This window comes from Triturus cristatus, chromosome 7 (assembly GCF_964204655.1).
Source record: "Triturus cristatus chromosome 7, aTriCri1.1, whole genome shotgun sequence".
In the NCBI taxonomy this organism is placed as follows: Eukaryota; Metazoa; Chordata; class Amphibia; order Caudata; family Salamandridae; genus Triturus; species Triturus cristatus.
Window position 1 is genome coordinate 480,885,273 of NC_140590.1, and position 25,256 is coordinate 480,910,528.

General features: G+C 40.2%; 1 protein-coding gene across 2 annotated transcripts in view; it reads right to left on the bottom strand.

Annotated features, from left to right (window-relative positions):
* Nucleotides 1-4,298: 4,298 nt before the first annotated feature.
* TVP23C (trans-golgi network vesicle protein 23 homolog C) overlaps nucleotides 4,299-25,256 on the bottom strand; it is an 85,574-nt gene continuing 64,616 nt past the window's right edge. Inside the window, exons 6-7 of one of the 2 annotated variants that reach the window (XM_085616807.1) lie at nucleotides 12,814-12,942; nucleotides 4,299-10,226 (exon numbers count right to left, since the gene is read on the bottom strand). In XM_085616807.1, coding sequence (XP_085472933.1) covers nucleotides 10,194-10,226; nucleotides 12,814-12,942 — 162 coding nt within the window. In that variant the 3' untranslated portion in view covers nucleotides 4,299-10,193. The remainder of the gene's footprint in view (nucleotides 10,227-12,813; nucleotides 12,943-25,256) is intronic. The other variant, XM_085616808.1, reaches the window with a different exon arrangement.

The following is a 25,256-nucleotide window of genomic DNA, read 5'->3' on the forward strand; positions in this document are numbered from 1 at the left end:
TTCCCATAACAGACTGAAAGCATCTCTAAGTGAGAACTGCCTTGGGAACTCCAACGTGCAAAATCATTGACATTGTGTGTCCTCTGCGGTGGCGAATAGATTGAGCTAGTTTTCTACACAGTGCTGGAAGGTGCCCTGAACAACCCACAATTGTAGCTGCCATTCAGTATGCCCTAAGCAAAGTCACCTGAATTTGGCCACCCTGGTATTTAAAGATTTGCCAGGTGCTGGGTGATCAGGGATATGCCCTGAACATTCATTCACTCCCAGAGATGTAGAACCTCCTGGTACACGACCCTAGACTCCATGAGATCCTGTATGTTGCAATATCACATGGTGGTCAAATTGTCTGTGACCCTGTACCCATTCCACCTTGATGGCCGGGAAGAATAACTTCAGTACTAAGCAAATCACTCTCAACTCCAAACAATTGATGTGGAGGTGAGCCTCCACTACAGACCAGAGTCTTTTGATCTCCATCTCTCCTGGGTGTCCTTCCAAACCCAGCAACAAAGCATCCATCACGACTGTTAACTCTGGTTGAGATAGAAAGACGGTTCTGCTGCTGGTTTAACAGCAGTAGGGCAGCCACCACTGCACATCGTTCAGCCTCCTTTGCCACTTGGATGAACTCTGACAGGTCCCCTTGGTACTGAGCCCACTGAGAATTTAGATACCACTGCAGCGACTTCATGTACCACCTGGTGATCCACAAACAGCATGCAAGAGGCCAAGAGATTTAGAAGCATAAGAGCCGCTCTCACTGAGACCCAGGTCAAGGGTTGAAACATCAGCCCAAATGTTCTGGTCTCGTTCAGGCAGATGAAAGGCTCAGAATAGCGCTGGGTTCAGGATGACTCTAATAAAGGGAACCAATGTCTGCTGCAAAAACAATGTCAGCAAGTTGTCGGGAGGTGGTTTGCGACTGCTTGAGGAGAGATCACTTTCAGTAGCCAGTCATCCAGGAACATGAAGGTTGGTATTCCTAACCTCAACCATCTCCTTTGTGAATTACCTAGGAGCACTTGTAAGGCCAAAGGTGGGCACAGTGAACTAAAAGTGCTTGTGGACCACCTGAACTCACAGGTAGCATTTATGGGACTGCAAGACAGGGATGTGGAAATAGGGGTCCTGCAAATCGAATGCCAACATCCAGTCTACTGGATCTAGGGCAGACAGGACTTGGGCCAGGGTGAGCATTTTAAACTTATCATTCTGAAGGAAGAGTTTGAGGATAGGGCGAAAGCACCAGGAAATAACGGGAATAAAAATAAGTCCCAACCTCTGATGCAGGCAACCTCTCTATTGGTCCCTTGCTCAAGAGAGCTTGAACATCTCCACAGAGAATGGACAAGAAATTCTCTGGGAGGTGCTTCAGTGAGAGAGGCATAACTGGTGGTTGAGACAGGAAGGGTAAGGAGTAACCATGCTCCACAATCTGGAGCACCACCAAGGCTGGTCTAAAGTGTATTTGCAGGAGGGAGGGCTAAGGGTTAGGTAGGATGTTGCCCCTGGGAGATTGGACGCTGCCAGCTGGATCCCTGGCCTTTAGCCCAAACCAACTGGGAACCTTTTGCTGTTGAGGGGCATATTGACGCTGGCTTTGCTGAGATCCTGGGCAAAAATTCGAAAGAGGAATGGTTGCTGTGGGGTCTGTCGAAAAAGTGAAACTATGCCCAGAGATCGATCAATGGCGTTGGTCTCTTTAAATATTTCCAGGTATGAATTTTCCTTCGCTCCTAACAGCCTAGAGCCGAAGGGAATGTCTATAGGAGACTATTGGACGTCTGATGAAAAGCCCAAGGAGCAAATCCAGACGTGGTGCCTCAGCACCATGCTGGTCCCAACCGCCCTACCCCCCGCAGTTAGTCATATCTAGGCTTTCCTGTTTTCAGTTTCTATTTTTGGTCAATTCTGGTGGGGTTTTTTCAGTGTTTTTAAGTGATTTCAATACTTTTAAAAAACAGTAGTTATCAGTGGTTACACATTTTCGTGCCATTAAAAACTGCAGAAGCAGTGTTTTTCCGGTGTTTATGGAATATTTTACTTTTATTGCTTGCTTTCTGTAAGGATAGCGTAGGTATATAGACAGTGTAAGTATAGTGTATATGATGTCCAAATAGATTTTTGCAAATTAAACTTATTGTAGTACACCATACAATACTTCTTCAGTGAGTCTTTGGTCAAGTGTGCTCTCTCTTTCCTTCCCATGTAAACGTCTGTGAAAAGGCCCTCTCAACATTGGCACTTGAGATGTGCAACCCTCAACCAGCCGGTACACAATATGTTAACTCTGTCTACTGACATAGTTTTCCATGCCAAGACTCGTTCATTTGAAGATTGCGATTCTCAGGGCAGGTTCTGCAACTTTTGCGCTGATCTGGGCGCTTGTGCACTCAGAGATATTGAAGCTGTCAAAAATGAAGCAGCACTTTTGAAACTATGGAAGAAATTCCCCTTTACGGAAGGGATCTAGAACAGAGTACCATAGTGAGGTTTCATTGACTTCACTTGCCATTGGTGGTGAGGGACATTTCTATGCTTCACTGTAAGCCATTTCTCATACATTATAAAATAAAAGTTCCTGAATTGCTCTTCACCATTGCTTTGCTTACCAAGTGGCAAGCACTCTAACATGGAACATGTTGCAGGGCCAAAGTCACTAAAGGTGTCGCCTAGCCTACTCTCAAGAAGATGTTTCACATCTACACTAATTACGCTGAACACTTGGCAGACACAGGTGTTTTCAGACTCTAATCTTTGTTGAACTTGAAATAACCTTTTATGCAGTGCATTCCAAGTGACATTGCGTTCCGTGTTTTCCAAAAGGCTGGTGTCATGTTTTACCACTATCCCAGATGCTTGGTGATAGCACTCTTTTCACATATTCTTGTCACTATACCTTGCATTGAATGTTTAAAGCCTGAGGTGTTGGCAATTCACTTACTATCAATACTGACTCACTAAAAATTTGGGGCTGATGTATTAAGGGTTTTTACCTATTCTCTGCGGGTAAATGTGATGACACATATTTGGAAAGATTCTTATGAAACCAGTTATTTTACCTATCAGTGAAAGAATCAAACACAGCCAAAATATCCAATATGATTTTGATGTTTCCTGATCCTCTACAGTTTATAAAATAATTAATCAAGACCTAAAACATGCTTCTAAACCCTGCATCTTTAGACCAAAGACCACAAAACTGAAAAAACAAAAGGAAGAAGAAACAATATTTTAGTGGCACCCCTAAACAACAAAACTCAAGCTGAATAATGTTAGCCCATACTTTCTTACTACTAGCTTGAATAACAAAGTTACATTATATTGGCCCCTTCGGGAAGAAAAAAATGACTCTTTCACTCTATCTTTCCTTTCTTTGAATGGCATTTAGTTTGTGGTTGTGCAGGTGTTTTTTCAGTGTTTATATGTTTTCACTGGTGAGGGCTGTTTCTCCATCAGTGGGGTTTTATCAGTTATTATAGGTTTAAACCTAAAACCGGACAGCCTAGTCATATCCAAGCCTGAATGGAGGGAGCATTTTGCAGCGTCCTAGCCAAGCATTTTGCAGCGCCCTGGCCAATTTCTAATTAGTCATTGCTGGATGTCATCTGGGACAGCTGGAAAGATGTCCACCACTGTGTGCCATAGAGTGACCAAATATCTTCCCAGGAGACCGGACGTGTTCATGGACCGGAGGGCAAGGCTGGTAGAGGAGAATTCATGTTTAACAAACAATTCTGTTTGCTTAGATTCCTTTTCAGGCAAAGTAGTGAGAAAAGCATTGGGCTTCAGGAGACTCATAGATGCTTGTACCACTCTGGCGTGGGGTGCTTAAATATGAAGTCTGGATCATAGAGGGGGGGGGGGGGAATAGCCTTGCTTTGCCTAGATGCCTATTAGCACATCAGCGAGTTTTGCTTTGTGATCTCAGATAGCCTTGGGATTCATTTTCTTGCTACACTCACACAATGCAGTCGTGTTTAGATCCAAGACACCACAGACAGATGAACTGGATGTTTGTCATCAACATCTGCCAATGACAACCTCAACATGGCTTAAATCCTGTAGTATTGGGGAGAGATATGTCTGCACACTAGAAATTTGAGGAACAATATTCGGTCAGGGTAGCAGGATTCGAGAAGCTCTGGATCCACATTAAAAGGCGCAGAAAGAAAGGAACAGACGTCAGCACACGGAGGTCCCAACATCATATCCGGGGCAAAACAGATCTGCTGCCAGGGATCACAAGGAGAGGAATCTGCAATGTGCTTAATTAACAAACTGAACATATGCAATAGCGTGGATATGGCACTGTTTAATACGAAGAATAAACAATATTTCCACTCATTTACAAAAAACAATTAAATATTTATTTACATAGAAGGATCAAAAGCATGAAGGAAAACTGAAAAATATACAGCATTGTTTACACTAAACTGCGCTCTGATTCCCGATAAAATCCTTTATCACACCAATCAATTCCCTAGAACTCTCCAATCAACTGAGCAGATCATTTATCATAAGTATACTCATTTTTCAAACTATTATTGTGTTCGACAGTTTGTCAATAATGTGGCCAGAATCCAGCACAATCAATATATTCAAAAATTGGTCTGATTAGTTCAAATCACTGTGCAAGTCTAGGTCAGTTTTTTTTAAATACAAAATACATACAATGTAACACCCCAAACCACCACTAAAACGTGTTCCATCATTTTTCTGAGGAAAAGATTTCCTTGTATTTGACACCTTTCTAAAAGCATTCACTTACATTTGCTATATGCATATGAACTCAGCCACAACACTGAACAGTTTTAGACTAACATATTGCGTGAAAACCTTTAAATGAACAAGTATGGAGGGTACTCATCTGCCTTATGCTTTTTACTGATGCATATTATAGCAAGACACAAGTATTGTTTCCGAGGACCACAACACACAATACATTTAAGTATCATGAATCTTGTACAAAAAACTGAAAATGACAAGTCACTGTGGACTTCCATAACTAGACAAAGTTATTTCACTTCATGGTCAGTGAACCGCTCATGAATTAAAATATCCTGAATTTGGAGTCAGTCTGGGAGTGCATTATAAATTATATATGCATTCAGACTGGTGATAGGGCATTGTCTGGATGGAGTTTCACTTCTTGATATGTTACAATGGGAAGTTTGTGCAGATTCACTTGGCACTTGCGGACAACTGAAGTTTAAATTAAAGACAGCCAAAAACAGTCTTTACAAGACAAATATACAATACAGTATTATCAGCTCTAGAGCAGAACAACCAACTCACAAGTTATTGCAGGAGAATCTGCAAGCCAAACATAGTTTTACAATACATGTTTGCATTTATTATTGCTCAAATAGCCCTGTGAACTAAGGATTCCAACCATTTGGAATTCCTGGTTTTTTCTTTATACGCAATATACAAAATAATTAACAGATAATGTGCATAGTAGAATAATGAAGTAATTACAAACCTTCTGGTGATATTTGTTATCCACTAAGTGTTGGTATTTTTTTTAAATCATGTTTTTTTAACGCCTTCATAGCATTTACGGACCATTGTCTATGTACTGCATGTCGTCCACTGGTCCATGAAGGCCAGCTTTTCAGGATATTCAAAGGTAACACATGCACATACAATCTAAATAGGGATCATTTACCTAGTTGATTGTAATGAAATAATGGCATGGACCCAGCACTGAAGGACTTCACATTATCTTCCTTGGCATTTTGGGGTGAGGAAGACTTGCTGGCATTAAAACACAGAATGGGCTGGCCAATCAGAGGTGTAGGAAATTTAGCAGTGCGTGGAACAAGACATTTAGGCAGGAACAAATAAAGGACTCCAGCAAATAAGCAAACATAGCACACTGGGAAATTTGAATTGATAGATGTAATAAAAGAGGAAGAGAATAAATTATACAACACATTGGCAGTGAAGCGGGCTAGAAAATTATTTTAAAAAAAGGCAGAATATATATTGGACATCGAGGGTAGGGATAGAAATCCAATACACACGCAGAAGAGGAAACTAGATATGAAAAGGGGGGGGACAAAAGGGGCATGCACAGGAGTTAGAAAAAATATTAAGGGGAGCACATTCTCACCAAACTGCAAAAAACACTCTCCATACCCAGTATTTCTGTGTGGCGGGCTTTCAGTAAAAACAGACTGGCAAACATTTGGTATGCAAGTCTAAATTATGCTCAGTCACATGCCAGGAAAAGCAACCAAGGTACATACAAAACGCTTTAATGTTGCACGAATTAGACGTTTCCCGGGTCATTCCCAAGAAAAAGATAAAGGAGAGAATTCACACACAAAATGCTTGTGAGCTACTGACTATCAGCTAAATCTTGTGTGATTAGACTATGCAAGTACATAGGCAAAGCAGGAAAATTTACAAGCGCCTACTAGGCCAATAACCTAGAAAAATTAAATAAAGTGCTCACATAACAAAATCTACTTTGCATCGCCCTAGGAATATGGTAAACACTCCAAAGTTGATTAGAGACCGTAAGAGAAATGAGGAATAGCTTGGGAAGGTATACAGACTTTACCCTGCACTCTTTTCCCTGCAGGACTTTATCAAGAAGGTATTATTCAGGTACGTACCAAGCAGGCCTTCTTTGGTACTGAACACACAGGCATGTTGTTTTAATGACACAATTATTATGTCATTTTAAAAAGGGGGAGGGCATTTCAGGTTTATGGACTGGGTAAGGGTTCAGTGTAATAGGGGTATGGGGTAATAAGGGGTCAGTAGGGTTCAGGGATGAGTAAGGGTATGGAGTAGTATTGGGTAAATGAAAAAGTGTAGCAGGGAAGAAAAATATATATTAAAAAAATATGCATTTATTTTGAATAAAAAAGGAGTTTCCCTATAAATTAAACATATATATTCAATGGAGGGGATTGGGGGATAGGTGGCTCGAAATATAAGTATATATTGTTTTAAAGGGGAAATCTGGGAATGTTTCTCACACACACACACAGATATTGGTCAATACCACGGAATTGCCTGGTAAAGGCAACGTGGTATTACAAGGTGTTGGAAAGGTCAGCGCATTGTAATGCCTGGGAGGTAAAGGCATGTATGTTATGGACTGATATTTGCTTGGGATTACACTGAAATATAATGATGGATAACTCCGGGCAACTGACCTGGTGTGCACATTGCCTTGCGCCAATGAGCATATCCAACATAAGCCATGACTAGTTTAATGCAGATTTACAAAGAAACCTTAGGAACAACATCAATTCAGTCACTGAGAACAATGCCTATTTATGCCTTCAGACCGGTCATTTAAGGTAAAAATATAGCTGAATTTTGGTGCCCCATTCCATCACCATTGCATACTTGAAATATACTATGCCCAAGTTATAAAATACATCACTATACCAAAAGCTTTGAATAGCATATCAGTTTTAATAAAGACATGACTTTTCCCCCCATTAATAGTAGGCATAGACTATGACTTTCTGAAGCAAGTGCTACCAGTCACTAAATATGGCGATCTAGCTTCAAGCCCCTGGTAAGCATAAATCACTAGTGGTTTAATAAACACCCTCTCCAGCTTGTTGTAGAACCACCAGTAGTCTGATTTGAACAAAAGTAAGGAAGGCTCAGCAGCAGAAGCTGTGCCAACGAACACAGAATTAGTACTGTTTTTCTCCAATCTGATAGCTCTTAAATCAAGCATTCTCTTGTAATAAAGTTGTGTTGTCTGGTCCCAGGAAGAGTCCTTAGTTTAAAGGACTCTGGAACATGATGCATTAGCGGATGTCCTTAATGATATTATTCCCTGAAATGTCGATGGTGGGGAGCAAGAGTTAGTAAGTGTGACTCACTTTGCCACACCGCTCTCCTGATCTGGTTTATGAGGTAGAGCTGAAGTAATGGCCTTGTAAATGACAAAGGACACCTTTCACAAAGTAAACAATGTAATCAGTTCTAGTATCTTCGATGGCAGTGCTTCGCAAAGAGCAGACATCTTGAATACATCTCTAAATTGTAAAAGAAAAGACTACTGCTTGTGAAGAGAACTATATTCGTTATGGGTTGCTTCCAGAGACATAAGTACCACTACTACTCAGTTGCGAAGCTAAATAATTTATGCATTTTAAATATTTAAGGTTGCAAGTTTGAGAATCAATAAAATCTGAGTGTTACAAGAAAGTAAATTGTTAAAAATCAGTAATTATTCATTAAAAAAACTCAATTTTTCTTTTTAAGGTGAATAACAGCAAAGCACTTTTGCAGTACTTAAAAATATTAGTTATACCAGTATTTCTACCAGTATTTCTACATTTGTTAATTTTCCAAGACTGTTAGTTAAATAAACCTAGTCCTGAAGAAGGCAACAAATCAAATTAAACTATCATCGACTTATCCCATTAAGAAAGAGATTTTTAAAGTTTTAACATTTCTGTTAAATCTACTCATTTCACAAATTAGTTGTGCTTTTTGCTTTATTTTACTCATGAACCACAGTATCCTTTCTTTAATATATTTAGTAACCCGGTACTCTGGTGTTATAAGGATTTCCTTATTATATATTAAATACATCTATATATTGATCATTTTAAAGTTTACCTATTAGCTCTTTATCTTATAGACCGTTCAGGAGCACATTAAATTGTAAAACAAACGCAAGTTAGCATCTTTTGTTATAGCTGCCAACCTGATCAAAAGTGCTGCTGTCACTACCGGTGGCAACTTTCCAGGCTGTAGTCTCCTTTATTATTAGCTAGTTTGGATGCAGAAGAGAGGAAAACAACTTGGAAGTGCAAGAATAATTACGTAGTTTAGAAACTATTCTCACAACAAATGTGCAAGAACACATTAAGCATGGTACAAGTGAAAAAATAGGTAGGGATTCTAGAGAAACAGCAGCATACTGAATCCCTAGAAACGACTGAGCCACAAACTAAAACTAACAGATTTATAGTCTTAGGATGAGAAAATATTACTAACTGTTTTAGAACTCTGATGTCAATATAACAGGTTTTCAAATCGGAGCAAAAAATGTTGTTGTTTGTGTTCACAGTAAGTTACATTTCTGTGAGCAATTTAGAAGCTACAGTAACTCTTTCAAGGGGCAAAGAAAAGTGAAGACCAGTATTTGTAGAATGTACAATTTAGCAACGGCTGGCCTCGCAACTACATAATCAGAACATTCGGAACTGGACACCTGCACCCAAAGCTGGGGAAATGTTGCAACAACGGACAAGAGGAGCACACCAAGGTCACAGAGTCATCATCTCTTAGTATGAAACACATGTGATCGGGGCACACTTGCATTATGGACATGCCTATCCTGGATTCTGTATAGCTATAGAAATACCATCCCTGGACTGTACTGGTTCCTACCCGATCATCCAACCACAATGTTGTTCATGTGTCGAATTCGAGGTTTGTATTAGCAGTCCTTTCTTTTCTCCTTCAGTCCACCACATAGATCTTTAACGGAGATAACTGGCTTTCAGATAACAACAGTGAACATTTTTGCATGAGGAATCGAGCATGTTGAAAACTCAAAGGCATAGCACAATACCATTATGAACATTGTGGAAAAAAAGCCTCCTTACAGCATATGGTAGAAAAGGTTGCAGAACCCATACATACATTGTCACTGCCCTTTTTCTTTCCTTTAGCACATGCTCACTTAGCTATTTGAAAACATACCGATTAGCTGTGCTAAACTTTTGAAACTCTTTTGATCATCATCAAAATATTAGGAGGTTAATAAAACAAAGTCTGGAAAAAAAAATGTCACAACCATGTATAGAGGAGTTATTATTGGGGAGATACTGGGAGATTGCTTGCTGTTTCTATCATCATTCATTTCTAACGAATGGAATGAAAGGATCCCACAATTAATTTTACTTCATAAACAAAGGTTTAATGCTGTAGAGTTCAGCACCCAAAACTAAAGTCTCTAGACTTAATGTAACCCTCTACAAGAAAGGAGGATTACGTTCCTAATTCGGACTGCAGGGATGCATTTGACCTAATGCAGCATTGCACTACCAAACACACTGGAATTTTAGAGCATTTAGAAAAACACCGGAGCAAAGAACACATATCTTTGCTGTAATGCATAGTTCGAAATTTGTTTCTGTTATTCATAGATACAAATTGAGTCCAACGCCCATTTGGGTCTCTTCATCAGTTCTTCACGGTTCCGATTGATTTTCTTTTGCAAAGGTCTGTAAAATAAAATCAGCATTAACAAAGTACTTAGATTAAAAGTAAACATCACCGTTCCATATCAGGCAGGCAAACAGGTTTACATTTGCTGTGGTATGATAGTGAACAGGAACAAAGTCTCCTAAAGTAAACAGAAGAAACATAGAAGACCCTAAAAGCAACACACCTGCAGGAAATAAAGAAGAAACCGTGTTTTTGAAACAAAAATAACAGAATAACAAATAAGAAAGCTATGTAAAGAGAAAGAAAAAATGAGAAAGGAACCGACAAACAAAAAAGAAGGGAAAAAAAAGAAAGAAGGAAAGAAAAAAATTATTTAGTAAACGTTCAGAAGATGTGTATATGAATGCCTCTGGAGTAAATATTGCCAAAAGCTCAGTTTCACAAAATGGTCAAGGGAAATTGGATTAGGAAGCTGATAGACGTTCAAAGCTGCCTTACTTTGGTTCCAGAACTACCAGATGAATCCGTCCCATCACACCCAAGTTGCTTTATTCTCCCCTCAATAGGTATTTACTTTTGAGTGGGGTTTCACAGAGCTCAACTTTCCTTGCCCTGTTTTTCGGCAACACATGCATATATAGTCACTGTTCCATAACATCTTTTACATTCATATTTCATATTATGTATTCATGTTGACTCACAGTTCTTTCCTCAGCCCGTACGCACCAACACAGCATTCAAGAGGATAGTCTTGATACCATCAAAGTCACAATTCATAAAATCTAAGGGTCAAGAAGAAATCCTCCATGCTTTTCCCTTCATATCTATCATCACATTAATTAATTACTGGGGACGGCCCTATAGAGAATACTGGGATACTTTCTGACCTTGGACTCAAACTCCTACCCAAATCTAAGCAGCAACCAAAGAAATTTTTTATCATCTTCACCAGATGAGGGCTGCTTGTACTCCTTTCCATGAAAGGTTTAGGCCAATTGTAAAGTACAGTAGGAGTCCTGCTTTAACTCCCCTCTCTGTTACTCGAACTTCCTGAATTTAGGTCTTCCTCAAAGTTCCTTTGTCCAGGTCCACAGTATTTAAAATACGGGTGTCTCACTTGGTTTGTAAAAAATTAAGAGGCCCTCCATTGGCTACAAGGATCACATTTAAAATCTTCTCTTTGGTGTCTCAATGCTGCCTCCGCCTTATCTTCTTGGGGTATTAGAGGTGTTTGGATTCCAGCCTTCTTCACTGCTGCTAATTCAGTTTCAAAATAAAGGTGATTTGGGGAAAAATGTCTGCACATCCCTTCCTTGCTCCGTTGCAGTGCTGGTTATTCAGCAGGGAATGTGCCGTATATCAGAGAGTAGCAGCCAACTGTCTGCAGTAAAATTACTGAATACACAACGTGGCACAGACTGCCGGGGTTAGAAATGGCCTGTATGTGCTCTCCTCATAACTTGTGAAACCAGTGTATTTTGCAAACGAATTCAAGGGTATGCGGTGCTCCCAAAAGAGAGAAAAAAATGTGCCATGCTTGTCAATGCCACACCATTTCCACAGCACCATTTTGTACAAATGTAAGCCAACATTAAGGCTTGCATCATCAGCAATGCAGATGCAAAAACAGTTACCAAATGTTGCCATTTTTAAGCTATCTCCGTTGCATTAACAATACACAGTTGTACTTCCTTGAACAGTGAGAATTTGCCAGGCCCAGATCGCTGGGAATCAGGAAAGCTTACTCAGAAAAGTAACCTCTGCCAACAGCACCACTCAGGGCGTAAAAGAAAAAAAAAAAAACACAAAGCATTAAGAAAAAAAACACACAGAAGCGGTCTAGTATTTATCACTAAAGGACGGATTATCAAATTTGTGGGTGCGTTATCACTTTTCTCAATACAGGAGAACGTATAGATGCCTGCATTGCATAGTTAAATTAATTTACTTTTGTCATTGTCAGTCTTTTTTACGGATTTGGCGATTGCTTTGTTTAGTTTGTGCAGGACCCAGATATCCTTTAAAATGAGGATTGCTATTTATAATAGGAGAGTGAAATCCCGTTACAAAAGCCCATCTCTAACTTATTTATTACAGTTGAATTATAACTTCTCCAGTTATCAATAAGAAAATGACATAGCTGCTCATATGTAAAAATTATTACAGAGGAGTTGTGCTGTCATAATGCCTGCTGCAAGCAGCCAAGATGAAAGTCAGGTCACAGAACATAATTACAGCTTCAGTGTAAACAACAAAAACGAGAACTGGCTTTTTTCTTTACATGTTTCTACACATTCTGAGCATTTAATTTATTAAATCTGGTTCACAAACATATTTTAATGTTTTTTCTGTAAGAAAATACTAGCTGCTTTTTGGCATGTTTAATTTCACAATTAACATTCTGCTATCATTCTTCATGTCTGCAACCACACTATCTCTGTTATATGAAACAGAAAGACAACAAGGATTTAAGCGGTTTGTGGAAACCGTGACTGTGCGACCACATATCTGGAAAAATACCCTCTACCGTACGTTAAAATGATATTGCAAGTCACCTTGAAGTTACATGACCTGCTTTAAACAAACCAGAGTTAAAAAAACACAGCTGGATTAACTTTTGATGGGCACCAAAACAATGTTTACCTGGCGTAAGAAATGACTTCCGAGGTAACCAGTAGCAAGACTGGTTAAATTCTTCCTGCTGCCAACTTTACACTTGACGTAGCCATACAAGTTTGCACCCTGCAGAACGACACCCATGATGACCACAGCCTGAGTGAGAAAGACGCGAGAGTATAAGAATAAGTACTAATTAATCAGTATCCGGATTGACAGCATCATTGCAAGCTTAAGTTTCATCTCCTTTCCTACTACTGTTCAATGGTTCTAGTGTGACCAACTCTAAGCCCAGAGAGAGTGGGGCCACAAAAAAAGACCCTGTGCCCATTTTCCAAGATCGAATTCATCTCAATTAATCAGGCTAGCTTGGTCCATCTGCCATGGTTTGTCCTTGGGCTCTATTTTCCTTAGGGTATGTTTTTGCTTCTTGGCTATTTTCTGTTCCCCCTTTGATATCTTGGCCACAGATTTCATATCGCATTGTTTGTTCTGTATGATTTTCTAGCGTGTAACATGAACCGATCAAGTGTGCATTATTCATTAGTATAGATCACACTACGCTTTGTTCAAAAGCGGGTAGAGCGACCATGTGTGTGTGTGTGTCTGTGTCCAAGAGAGAAAGGTATCTGCGGGCCAACTCAGACATTTTTCAAACTGCGATAAAATGAGCATCCTTACATCAGGCTATAACAGTTATATTTTAAGCATCAGAAGTAAGTAATTCTTCGGTGATAGATTAATTAAAATCATTTCAATATACATGATCAAACAATCGATAAAACATAAAAGCATGTATAAGACATTGAGGACTGGAGCCAGACAAGCACAACTATAACACTATATAAGGTAGTGAGGTATCAATACGCATCTATGGGCACAGAGTGATTAGAAAATTAAAAACCTAATTCCTTCCTCAATTGAGGACTGAAACCAAGGAAATAAAATTAATGGCGCTTTGTGCGATAGTGTGATGGCACAAACCAGACCAGGCATCAGGTTGCATATGTGGGCAAACAACGATCATAAAAATGAAAACCTCATTTGTACCTCAATAGAGGACTAAAGCCTTTGTGCGTTAATGTAGTGGCGCCAACCAGTCCAGGAATTGGTCATGACTGAAGCCTGGGTGTATGAGAGCCAGTCCAAGGTAGACAAGTGCATGGTGCTTTGTACGTTACAGAGATGGCGCGTGCCAGACCAGAAATTTTGCAGTAACCTCGCAAAAGGCAGGTTGAGGCCCAGCTGAGTTGCTGCCAGATCGTTTGGAGTTCTGCTGATGGAACATGGATGTGTAAGAGCATGTCCGAGGGAGTAAAGTACATGGTGCTTAATGCATTAATGTAGTGGTGCCCTCCAGACCAGAAGATTTGGCAGTGCCATCTCCACGGCAGGTTAAGACCCCGCTGAGTTGCTGCCAGAACGATGTTGAAGATCTGCTGCTGCAGTCCCTGAACTGGCAGTGCAGTTTGGAGAAACAATTCATTTTAGGTGCTCTGCTCTGCCAGCATCTTAAGGGCTAACTTGTGAGTCCTTTTGGCTTGGCACAGTGGATGGACTAGGGCCCCTCTTTGCAAGACTGCTGCGATGTTTGAATTGTGCAGAATGAGGCCCTCGTTAGCCGATGGGCAATGTTAATTGCTCTAAAAGCAGCACTCAACTGAAAAATCAAGTGGGAGGAGCGAGTCAGATCAGATGCTATGCTCTTCCAGCTTCTTAGAAGTGAGGTTGAGGAACCTCACAGCCTTGCATGATAGCTGCATGGGTCCCCTCTTAGTAAGGCTATTACAGCTGGACGGCATGACCTGACTTGCAAAGACCTTAGAGATGGACATAAACGTTTTTGCCTGTAATTTAGCATAGTAACGTTTGTTTGGTGTATCGGCAAAGACAACACTGATCCAAAGTGGATTTAGTTTATGATGTGCTCCTGCTTGCTCAATCTCCATTTCAATATACAAGTATTATATCTACGTGGTCTTTGGGGAAACCATCAAAACCTGAATAAACCTGGACCTTTGCAGTCTCAGCACAATACATGGTCTGAACCAATACCTTTCTATTCTGACAGAGTAATGTATACTGGTGAGCAGTGTTTGAATACTGGAACTACATTTACACTTTATTCAGAAAACACATCTGGAATTTTATAATGTGTGTGCTTGTCAAAAATACACTAATCCACTGTTTTTTCTTACAGATGGCTTGCATTTCGGTTTCTATTAGACATCAGGAGCCTTTTATTTGATACATGCCTTACTACGTTTCATTAGGTGAGACCAAACTTCCAAACGAACCTTTTCTAAATTAAATAATTACTTCTTCTGCGAGATCACAAATCACTGCTCTCCTCAAGTCTAGGTTTAAGTTGGTGGTGAAAAGTTACCATTCGTTTCATGGGGATTGTATCTGCTTAATAAATATTCCTCCTGACCTAAAGGCTTCTAAACACAATCTGTCACTATCAAATAAAATTAGGAAAATGGCAAAACTTAAATTCACTAATAATAGACGATGTGGAAACTAAAGCTGTTGGGGAAAATGCATGCCGGGGTTTCTCAAACGATGCTATTTTAGTTCCAATCGGAGAATTATTCACAAGGTGGCAAGCTTGATAAGGAGCATTAAAGAGAAGTCCGTCAGCAATATTTGTTTTAATCGATTTCTACAACTTTACACTATTTTCTTTAGATTTCTAGCTGCAGATTTTTTTTTTTTATCTGATAGAATAACCTGGATTAGTAAACAGTTATTGCTTGACGATTTTTAAGAGTATTTGGTCCACTACATGGGATTTTCAGTGTCTTTCAGACACTCACATTACCTGTTGGTCATGAAAATTAGAAAATACATAACCGTTCCGTTTAAGTGTGTGTTTAGTTGCTAAAACCACAAAAGTATAAATACACAAGTATTTTAAGAGTAGTTTTGAAACAATTGGCGCTACAACCGCTTTGCACACCGGCTGTTGCTATTTTCGGTTCAGTGATGCTTTCATCGATTTAACAGCAAAAGGTATCCCCACATTTCTAAGCATTCCAAAAAGTCACTATTATTTTATGACTAAAGGTTCAAGCTCTTTAACCGAAGGTTTGGAAATATACTTGATAGTGCAGATCTGATTTGGAGAAGTCATTTTGACTAAGGCTAGAGAATGGATAGTCTCCAAGCAATGAGGTACTAAAGTGGTTGGCGTTCAAAGATTCTACAAGGATCCGAAGCACACATTTTGTGTTTTTGAAATATGGGTTCCTGCTGCACAGGTTACAAACTCCTTGTGATTAATGAGATTACAAAAGAGCTAGGACTTGAAGTTGAATAAACCAATAATGTGATTATTAGCAACAGATATATTTGCATAACATGGGAAGAAATTAGTTGGAAGGTGGAAGACTGCCACGGACTTGGATCAAGTTACTAAATGAGACGACTGTGGCTTTTGGCAGATTGGGAGAAATATTCTAGTTGCCCTACTCAGAGACCGGTGACACAGAGCACTAAGGACCAATAGCCTGAATAGACTGTTTCCACTTTTAAAAAGACATGACTCCAAAATATGTAGGTCCATTCAGCAAGGGCAGTCTTCAACAGTTTCAGTAGTATATATCGGACTGGGTAAGGGATTCGATTTCAAAATTTTGAATGCTTCTAGGAGAAATATCCTTAAATACACATTTTGCACCCCAGACAACTGCAACAGAAGGTCTTTTGCAGAATATATTTGACTCCAAATAGCATATGTATGTTGAAAATAGTTAGTGAGTATATCCAGCACTGCAGTGTCAACACTGGGTGGCATACAGTTGATTAACTGCGAGTATAAACACTACTGAGGACTGCATCCACAAGAATGAGGTAGGTGGACTGGTGAAGCTAGCAGGCAATGTGCTCCCATCCGCACACTTCAAATTTCCTGAAGGATGTTGATTGGACGAACCCTGGTGATGGCACCTGTGGTACAGAAGTGGTAAAGCACTTTGTCAAGCACGCCTAACAAACAGACTGCTCCTTGGTGAGGAGTGCCAACTAGCAAGAAAAATAGAAAGAAAATAAAAAAGATCCAATTGGTTTGAGGAGATCAAATACTCAAGTGTGAACTGTTTGACTATGTAGAAAATGAGGACAAGATCACACTAAGAATCCAGCTATGGATTAAGAAATCTTAGTGAACAGGATAAACACTAACATTGAAACATTGGACGCCAGCAAACGCTGCAAAAACTGAAGGCTGGATGTCTGAAATATGTAATTTATCTACCAAGGAAAGAGGGGCATCCAATGGGAGAAGGAGAAACTCTTCAAAGTCGTTTGGACAGTCTTCCTTTAATTCTACGTGGAGTACTTCAAAATGTTCAAGCTGAAGGACAATGACCAGTAACAGGTATCATTAAAAGTGTGGGATAAAAAATATCACTTGACTCGAAGCCTCCAATACCAGCCACATCTGGAAAATATGCCCAACTTTATGAATTTTTATGAGGTTTAAGAGGTTTTCTTCAACAAAAATGTAAAACAATTTGAATATTCATCATACAATATAATAAAACGTATTGGCTTTGCATAACATTTAGGTGGATCACTATGGATTCATTGATAATCTCCCATAATGATTACTTGAATTTAATCAGACATAGCTTGTTGTGCAGTTTGTCTTAAAAATAGGCTTGGATAAGGTGTTATAATTTCACTGCTACAGCAGACACGTTTTTCATGGAAAACCAGTTTTTCAAGGCTTAAACACAGTTATGTGCATTTTTAGACTTGCTTGGATACAATTGCAATGATGTTTTCCAGGGTATTTTAATTCATTTCTTTAGTTTTCAATTCTTGACTATGATCTCAGAGTTTCTACTTTATTTTTGGGCATGACATGCTTCTAACGGTCAGTTCTGAAATAGATAGCCGTAGGACTATCCAGTGCAGTCTCACAATATGCACATCCTATATCGAACAAAACATGTGGGCGGTAGCGGTGACATTAAGACACCAAACAAGACCCAGTGCTTAAAAGAAGTCAATATATGTGTATATATACTACACCAAATTTGGTATTTTCTACTTCCTTTCATACCTATTATGCCAGACTGCTTTCTAGAGTAATGTGTAAAAAAGTAGTTTGGCTGATGTCATCAATGATATCGTCAGTGATGTCATAAATTGTGTGCAGAGTGTTTTTAGTTCAAACTTACGTTGGAATTGAAATTTCCATCCAACTATAATATCACTCTGGCCTTTGTTTTTTTCAGTGAAAAGAAAAAAAATATGAATATGTTTTTAAATCAAAACGGCCTACATTTTATTTTCAGGTGTAATTGCTATTAATCTTGAAACTGTTCTGTGCCTGTTTTTCAACATACTTCTCTCAGACCCTTTTCCCTTCTTACATTCACAAGTCCTATTAAGTAGAAGCATTTCATTATTTTTTTTTTTTTTAAACTACTGGAACTTCCCTCTTCTCCCTACTCCGTTTCCCTTCTAAGTAACATTTCACTCCCTCCTTTATCTTTTTCTACCTGCCCTGTTCTTTATCTGCTTTGGAGGAGGTCACACGGAGGAAAAGCACAACCACTCTCCTTCACCTATTTTTAAAAGTGTTTAATTTTCTCTGCGTTTTCCACTTTTTTAGAGGATGAGGGGGAGGGTGTATTCCATACTTTATCTCTCACCTTGACCTGTCACTCTACCCACGCTTCACTTTGTCTTTGTTGTCTTAATTCTTGTTTCTGCTTCAAAATTTAAATGTTACCAATCTAGGATTTACATTGAGTCCTAAGAGACAAGGCCCCTTTTTGCTTGGCCAACCCCATTTCTTTCCTGAAATGTATTACTGCTATTTAGACTTTGCACATTGGGGCCCTTCTGTCCAGTGCCCAGTGTATGTGCTCTGACCCCTAAAATATGGAAAATTGGCTAAATCCTGATTGGCAGATATACCTATCCTGTACAGCCATAGTATATGGTATAGAAACTACACCCCTGGCATGGGACATTAAACGTCACCGTGGCCTGCAGCACCTATTGTGACATCCATCAGTGTGACAAGGGAAACATGGCATCAGGCATTCCCGTGTAGTGTACTGTACTGTGAGATGGTTTGCAGTAGAGCAAACAGGAAGGGCTGAAAACGTGGATAGGGTTCACCCTGGGAACTTCAGCCCCATTGGTTAGGGAGGAGCCAGGAGTCACCCCACCCACTACCTAGTGCCAACCATAAATGTAGCACCCAAAGGCGCACTTCTCAGAACATTTTCTGGCCCAGTGGAACAACAGAAGAGCTGCAGCTGCTGTTTGAGACCTGTGAGGAGATGTGAAGGGCTGGACTATTCACACTTGTACCCAGGACAAAGAAATGGTCTTCAAGGGTCAGCTGGTTGACAACCTGTGTGGCTACAGGGACACAAGCTGCAGGAGGTCTTTTCCCTGACCTGGACTGGACTGGACCCTGCTGGCGGCCTCTTCTGGAGCAACACTTAATCTCTACATGCTGGCCCAGTAGGCCTGGGACGCTTGGTTGCGTCAAAGGTTGTGGCTTAGAACATTTTTGGACTTCCAGCCGCTGGAGGAAGAGGACCAAATTATCTGGGCCGATCCAGCCAAGGTGCGACCGCTGAACTTAAAAAAAAAAAAAAAAAAAAAAAAAATATAACAGTTCCTCCCGCTTTTAGATTCTCAACAACAGCAAATCTGTTTCAGCAGGCCCTCTGTAGGAAATTGGGTTACAGACTGAGGGAGATTAACCCTACTCAAGAAGCAACCACAATTCTGGTCAGGGTGAAACACAAGTAAACCCCAAATAAACCTGTGCTTAACCCTCTGGTAGCTTAGCACAAAAGCAGTCTGGCTTAATTTAGAGGCAATGTGTATTTATGTAGAACTTCAAAACACAATACAAGAAAAATCCCACACCAATTTAGAAAAATATTGTAAACTTTGGATTTTTGTTTTTTTGGTGGCAAATAATTTAATCATTAGAATTGGAGATATGCAATTTTAAAGATTTAGGTAAAAATAGTGCATGAAAGCACAAAGCGCGAACTGTAGTTATCTGGTCGCGCCAGACCCTGATGGAGCGCAGGCACTACAGAGACACAGTTAGGCCTTTAAGTTAGGTAAAGTACCTTAAATCCTGGTTGAGGAGCATTGCAAGGTCCCGAATCGAGGAGGCACTGAGCAGAGGTGTTTCGGGCTGCGCTGCGTGATCGTGCATGGAGGATGCGTCGTGCAGTGGTGGTACCAAAGAGCTGCAAAGCTGTGATGCGAGGTCCTGCGTCAAGGATGCATTGCCCAGCAGCGGTTCCGAGGAGCCGCAGGGCTTCGATGCACGGTCTTGTGTTGAGGCTGCGGGCACAGTGGAGGATCGACAAGGTGCGAAGTCCTGCATTAGGGAAGCTTCGCACAGTGGCAGTTCTGATGAGTCAAGATGTGTCAGTTCTGCTTGGACCACATCTGGAGTGGCAGAGCACCTTCAAGCTCACTTCCAAGGGTGCAGGACTGTGGTGACAACAATTGGGGGGCAAGATGCACAAAAGCTAGAGGTCAGGTGCTGGGTTCAAGGTGGTTGGAGCCTCTTCTGTATCGGAGGCTCCGAGCAGGAGGCCAGTGAACTAGCACTTTGGAGTCACTCTGGTGGTCCTGGGTTCAAGATGCAGGACCAGTCGTTTTCACTCAGGCAGGAGGGCAGCAAAGTGGCAGTTCTCCTTGCAGCAGTGCAGCACATCAGCCCTTCTGAGTCTTCCACAGGTCCACAGTTGTACTGAAGAGCTGGGTCTGAGGGTCCACTAGTTATATTTGGTGTCAGGTTTGAAGTAGGAAAAGTTTCTGGAGGGTTCCACCCCGAAAAGGTGTTTGGAATTCCCTGCCTCCCTGCCCTAGCCCCAAGTTGTCTGGTGACACGAAAGACTAGAGTGAAAACCTTTGCGAGTTGCTGAGGCAGAGTTTTTGTGATGTGCTATATTGATAGCTGAGAGCTCCACCCCCATTCAAGTCAGAGATAGCCCATCCAGCCAACACCTATTCGCCCTTTATCTCATTGTCTGAGAGCAATACACAAAGACCAACTGCCAGCTACACAGAGTCATGTGACCCACAATACAGGCACTAAATGGTTGGGACAAGAAAATGCAAACTTTCTATGAGTGCCATTTTAAGAATTGTGACTTAAAATCCTACTTTATCATTAAAGAGGGTTTTAAATTACAATTCTCTAGAGACCAAGCTCAACATGCCTACCTGCTCCCAACTGAAAGTTATGACTTATTAAATGTAATAAGGTAAGCCAGTGTTATTCTACGGGATAGGCAGACCTTGCAGCAGTGAAAACCTAATTTAAGAGTTTTTCACAACCAAGATATGTAAGATTCAGGCCTGTCAAAATGTTTATTTAGCATGTTGAAATGGCAGTTTAACCTGCACACAGGCTGTAATGGCAGGCCCGAGATGTTTAAAGGGCTACTTCAGTAGGTGGCACAATGCTGCAGGCTCACTAGTAGCATTTCCTTTACCTGCCCGTTCCATGTAGTACCACTTTACTAGGGACTTAAAAATAATTTAAATGTGCCAATTGGGAGTAAGCCAATTTTACCATGATTAAAGAAGAGAGCTTAAGCACAGGTTAGCAACGTTGAGGTGTTCAGTCCTAAAATCTAACAAAAACAGGTTCAGAAAACAGGAGGGTTAAGGCAAAAGGTCTGGGGATGACCTTGCAGAGAGGGCCAAGTCCGACACAATTAATGAGAAGGAACCGGTCCTTCTGGAAGCTATCACTGGATGCAGCATGGAGCCTTGACAAGCTGAAGAATTCTGAGCTCCAAAAAATGAGACTGAGTCCAAATATAGAAATCTTAATTGGGCAAAAAGTACCTGGCTGATGAGCGGGACCGTATCCATCGGGTATCAGGCTTCAGGAGAACTTTTTCAGATATAGCATGCAGTCTTGTCCTGCTGGAGAATTTTGACTTCCATTTTTTTTAGACTAAGTCTACAGTAAAATATTTGACCAGCATGAACCTGCTTGGTTTATCCGACCCATGCTCCCATCACAGTCGCCCTGAAATCACGCCTAGATCCTAATCACACGTGAACAGTACTTTTTATTGGCATGTTACTTTTTTGTTTTTATTGTGTCATTTTGCTTATTAGATTATAAATTGGAGTGGGATTTTTTTATTGTGTTGTGTTTTCAACTTTAACTGTTTTGTTACTTCTAAATGCTGTAGATATTTTCTCCAAGTTAGGCCCGTCTCCTCTGAGCCATAGCTAAGAGGGGCTGAGCTTAGATTTAAATTACTGAAACCTTTGACAGGTTTTAGACTTTGTTACTTGAGTTGATCTACCATCCACCCCAAATAGTAATTCACTTTCTCACAGGTCCACAACTTGTTTTCTTCTAAAAGTTGCTTTTATTCGATTAAAGTCCTTGTATTTTCTTGTATTATTTTTGAATTAATTGTATTTATGTTAATGCGTTTTTCCAACATATAGACTTTTGATTATTTCTGGTCTCCAAAACAGGTTTCTAATTTGTTTTTCTGTGCATTTACACAGTCCAGGATTTTAGACCAATGTTGTAGAACCTTCATTTCGATCCTTTGGGCCTGATTTAGAGTTTGGCCAAGAGGGTACTCCACGCAACAGCAACAGAGTACCCTCCCTGCCAAACTGAGGGTTCACCCACCAGATTTACAGACAGCTTGACTTGAAGTACGTCAGTGACAGGGGCTACTCCATATCTGACATACTCCTCCGAAGGAGTAAAGGTCACCACAGGTTTGGCCATTCGACCGCCTACCAAATTTAGAGTGGGTAGTCGAATGACCAGTTTTTACTGCCCCTTGCCACCATGCACATTCTGGTGGTAAGGGGCAGTGAAAACATCAAAAAAGAAATCTATCGTGGTGTGGGAATAATTCGTTTTTTGTATTTTCCAAAAACAAAATCCCACATTGGGATTTAGTTTTGAAAAGACTTTTTTTTTTTTTTTTTTTTTTAAGTTTGATAAAACAGTACCGTCTTTTTTACAGTACTGTCCATCAAACTTTTAATACAATGACATGACCCACCGTGACGGTGGCTCATACCAATGTTAAGAGATGTCTGCTGGGCCGGCAGATATCTCTAAATTTGGCAGGCAGAGGACACTCCGTATGGCAGGAGTAAAGTAAAGGATGGGAGATTGAGCAGAGGATGTGTTTAATAACCAGACCTGGACATTATTGAACTGGGGAACTAGGTTTGGATCTCAGTGTTTGGTCACTGTCCTGTGATTCTGGGTAAATCACAAATAAATAAATAAATAAATAAAAATGAATGTGTCTTGTGTAACTCATGCTCATATAAAACGCTCCAATACCTTTAGGTCAAGTCTACTTCGCCATACTGATGGATTCACTTCCTTCTGCCAAACACTAAAACCGACCCTTTGCTTTCACTGCTATAAATATTATCATATTTACTAAATTATCTGTTCAACAACTTGTAAATGTTTTCAAAATGGCGCCAACAAAACAAGATAAAACAAATTTGGATAATGCTGCAAAAGCTATACATAAGAAATTATTTCAACACTATTAGGCGTTTTTAGGATGTTCTTGTTTATTATCAGGATTTCCTTTGCTCTTTTGGTGTATGCAAATATATTTTCAGTGTGAAGCACAAGTCTGACTCAAAGAGGTCACCATGGTTGCACTCAGTTTGTGTCAGTGACTGGGGAGAAGGGCCTGAGCACCGAGCCTACTGAATGGCCCATTAGAAGAATCATCATGTTTGAGGTATGGAGTGGTCAGCGCTGAAAGTATGAATTTTCCTATGCATGCACCATGCCAATATAAATGTGTGCACCATTGAGTAAAATGAATCTGCAATTTTTTCAAACAAGATTACAACCAAATGAGCAGTTAATGTTTCTGTGAAGGCTGTACTTGTGTAATTAAATGTGAATTAATCCAATAGGAAGGGATGCAGGAATATGCTAGTCATATGTCAGACTGTATGATCATCTTAAACTATTGATGACGACATGAATGTCATGGTGCTCTGGACAACAAATGCATCAGAACTTCTGACTGATGGTCAGTCATGTACCAATTTCAGGAGATGTGGTAAAATGGTACATGCTAACTGACAAAGACTCAAAAGTTTCAAAAGAGAAGATACTTCACTTCCTCTCGTTTGGCAGCATTTCAATACAATCTTATCTTTAGCAACGTTGCATCACAGAAACCACAACTTTGGAAGCCGTCGACAAGTTACTATATGCTCTGCATGCTGGGAACCTGGCTCTTGTGGCATTACAGACCCATCACCAATTTGACACCAAGTTCCGAGTGCTCCTCAATATCTTAACTCCATGGGTGGGCAATAATGGCATATACCGAAAGTAATTCACCTTGTTCTTGTAAGGCAGTGCCAAGGTGTACATGTAGAGATGGTTGAATCACACAACAGGGATCCCTCTTTCCACATAAAATCACTGCATTGAATCTAGTTGCGAAGCATCAACATAGCTGACAACTCTACTTCAGAATCAACTCAAAGGCCATAATCTCCAAAATCAACCTCTCACTAGAAGGCATTTAATACAGAACACTATCTCCTTTCTCCTGGACCCAAGAAATTCTAGCCAGATTGAACTTGTGAACACTGGAAAATCACAGTGATTTGTCAGTGTTAACAAGTCCAATCTGGTTAGGATTTCTTGGGTCCAGGAGAAAGGAGATAGTCCTCTGTTGTAATAAGTCTAGAAAGTTAACATATAAGGAAACATCCCCACAAACCAGCAGGCTGTGATAAAACATTCCACAGAAATTATGTGAGAGTTAAAATGGCTTCAGTTACGAAAGTATCATGCACCAAACTAAACAAAACCATCTACAAACACACCAACATCCCATTATAACCATGCAAAAAGAGAAAATATTGCGGCTAAGGTTGTCCTCAACACCAGTATTAGCCACCCATCAGACCCTCACCACATCTAGTTTTACCACACATAGATGTGTCCCCCTTTAGAACTTAAAGGGTAATACTCAAAACCTTCCCTACTCAAAACAATCTCTGCAGTTGCACTTCTCACCAGCTCCCTGCCCTCCCTGCTTTCCCATTAAAATACCTCACAACTGCCAAGCAGTGGCCGACAGGCTACGTCTCAAGGCATTTAGTTAGCTTGGGATAAAGTTCAGCACAAATCCATGAAGCTTAAGCTGTGGAGTCATATGTGCACTCTCGATATGTAGCAATAAGCCCTCATGTCTGTACAGTGTGATCTATTGCTCAAATTCCTGTAAAGTATGACAATGCTAGGCTATTATAAAGAAATCAGGCAACCAAGGAAAATAGTTCAAGTGCAAGACAAAAACACAGCCATCTAAAGAAGCTGGTCATAACCTCCAAGTGGACTGCAAAGCAAAACAACAAGAATACTATGTATAAATGAGAAATTCCTTACATGAACAGTAGTGTCTGTAATCTTCATT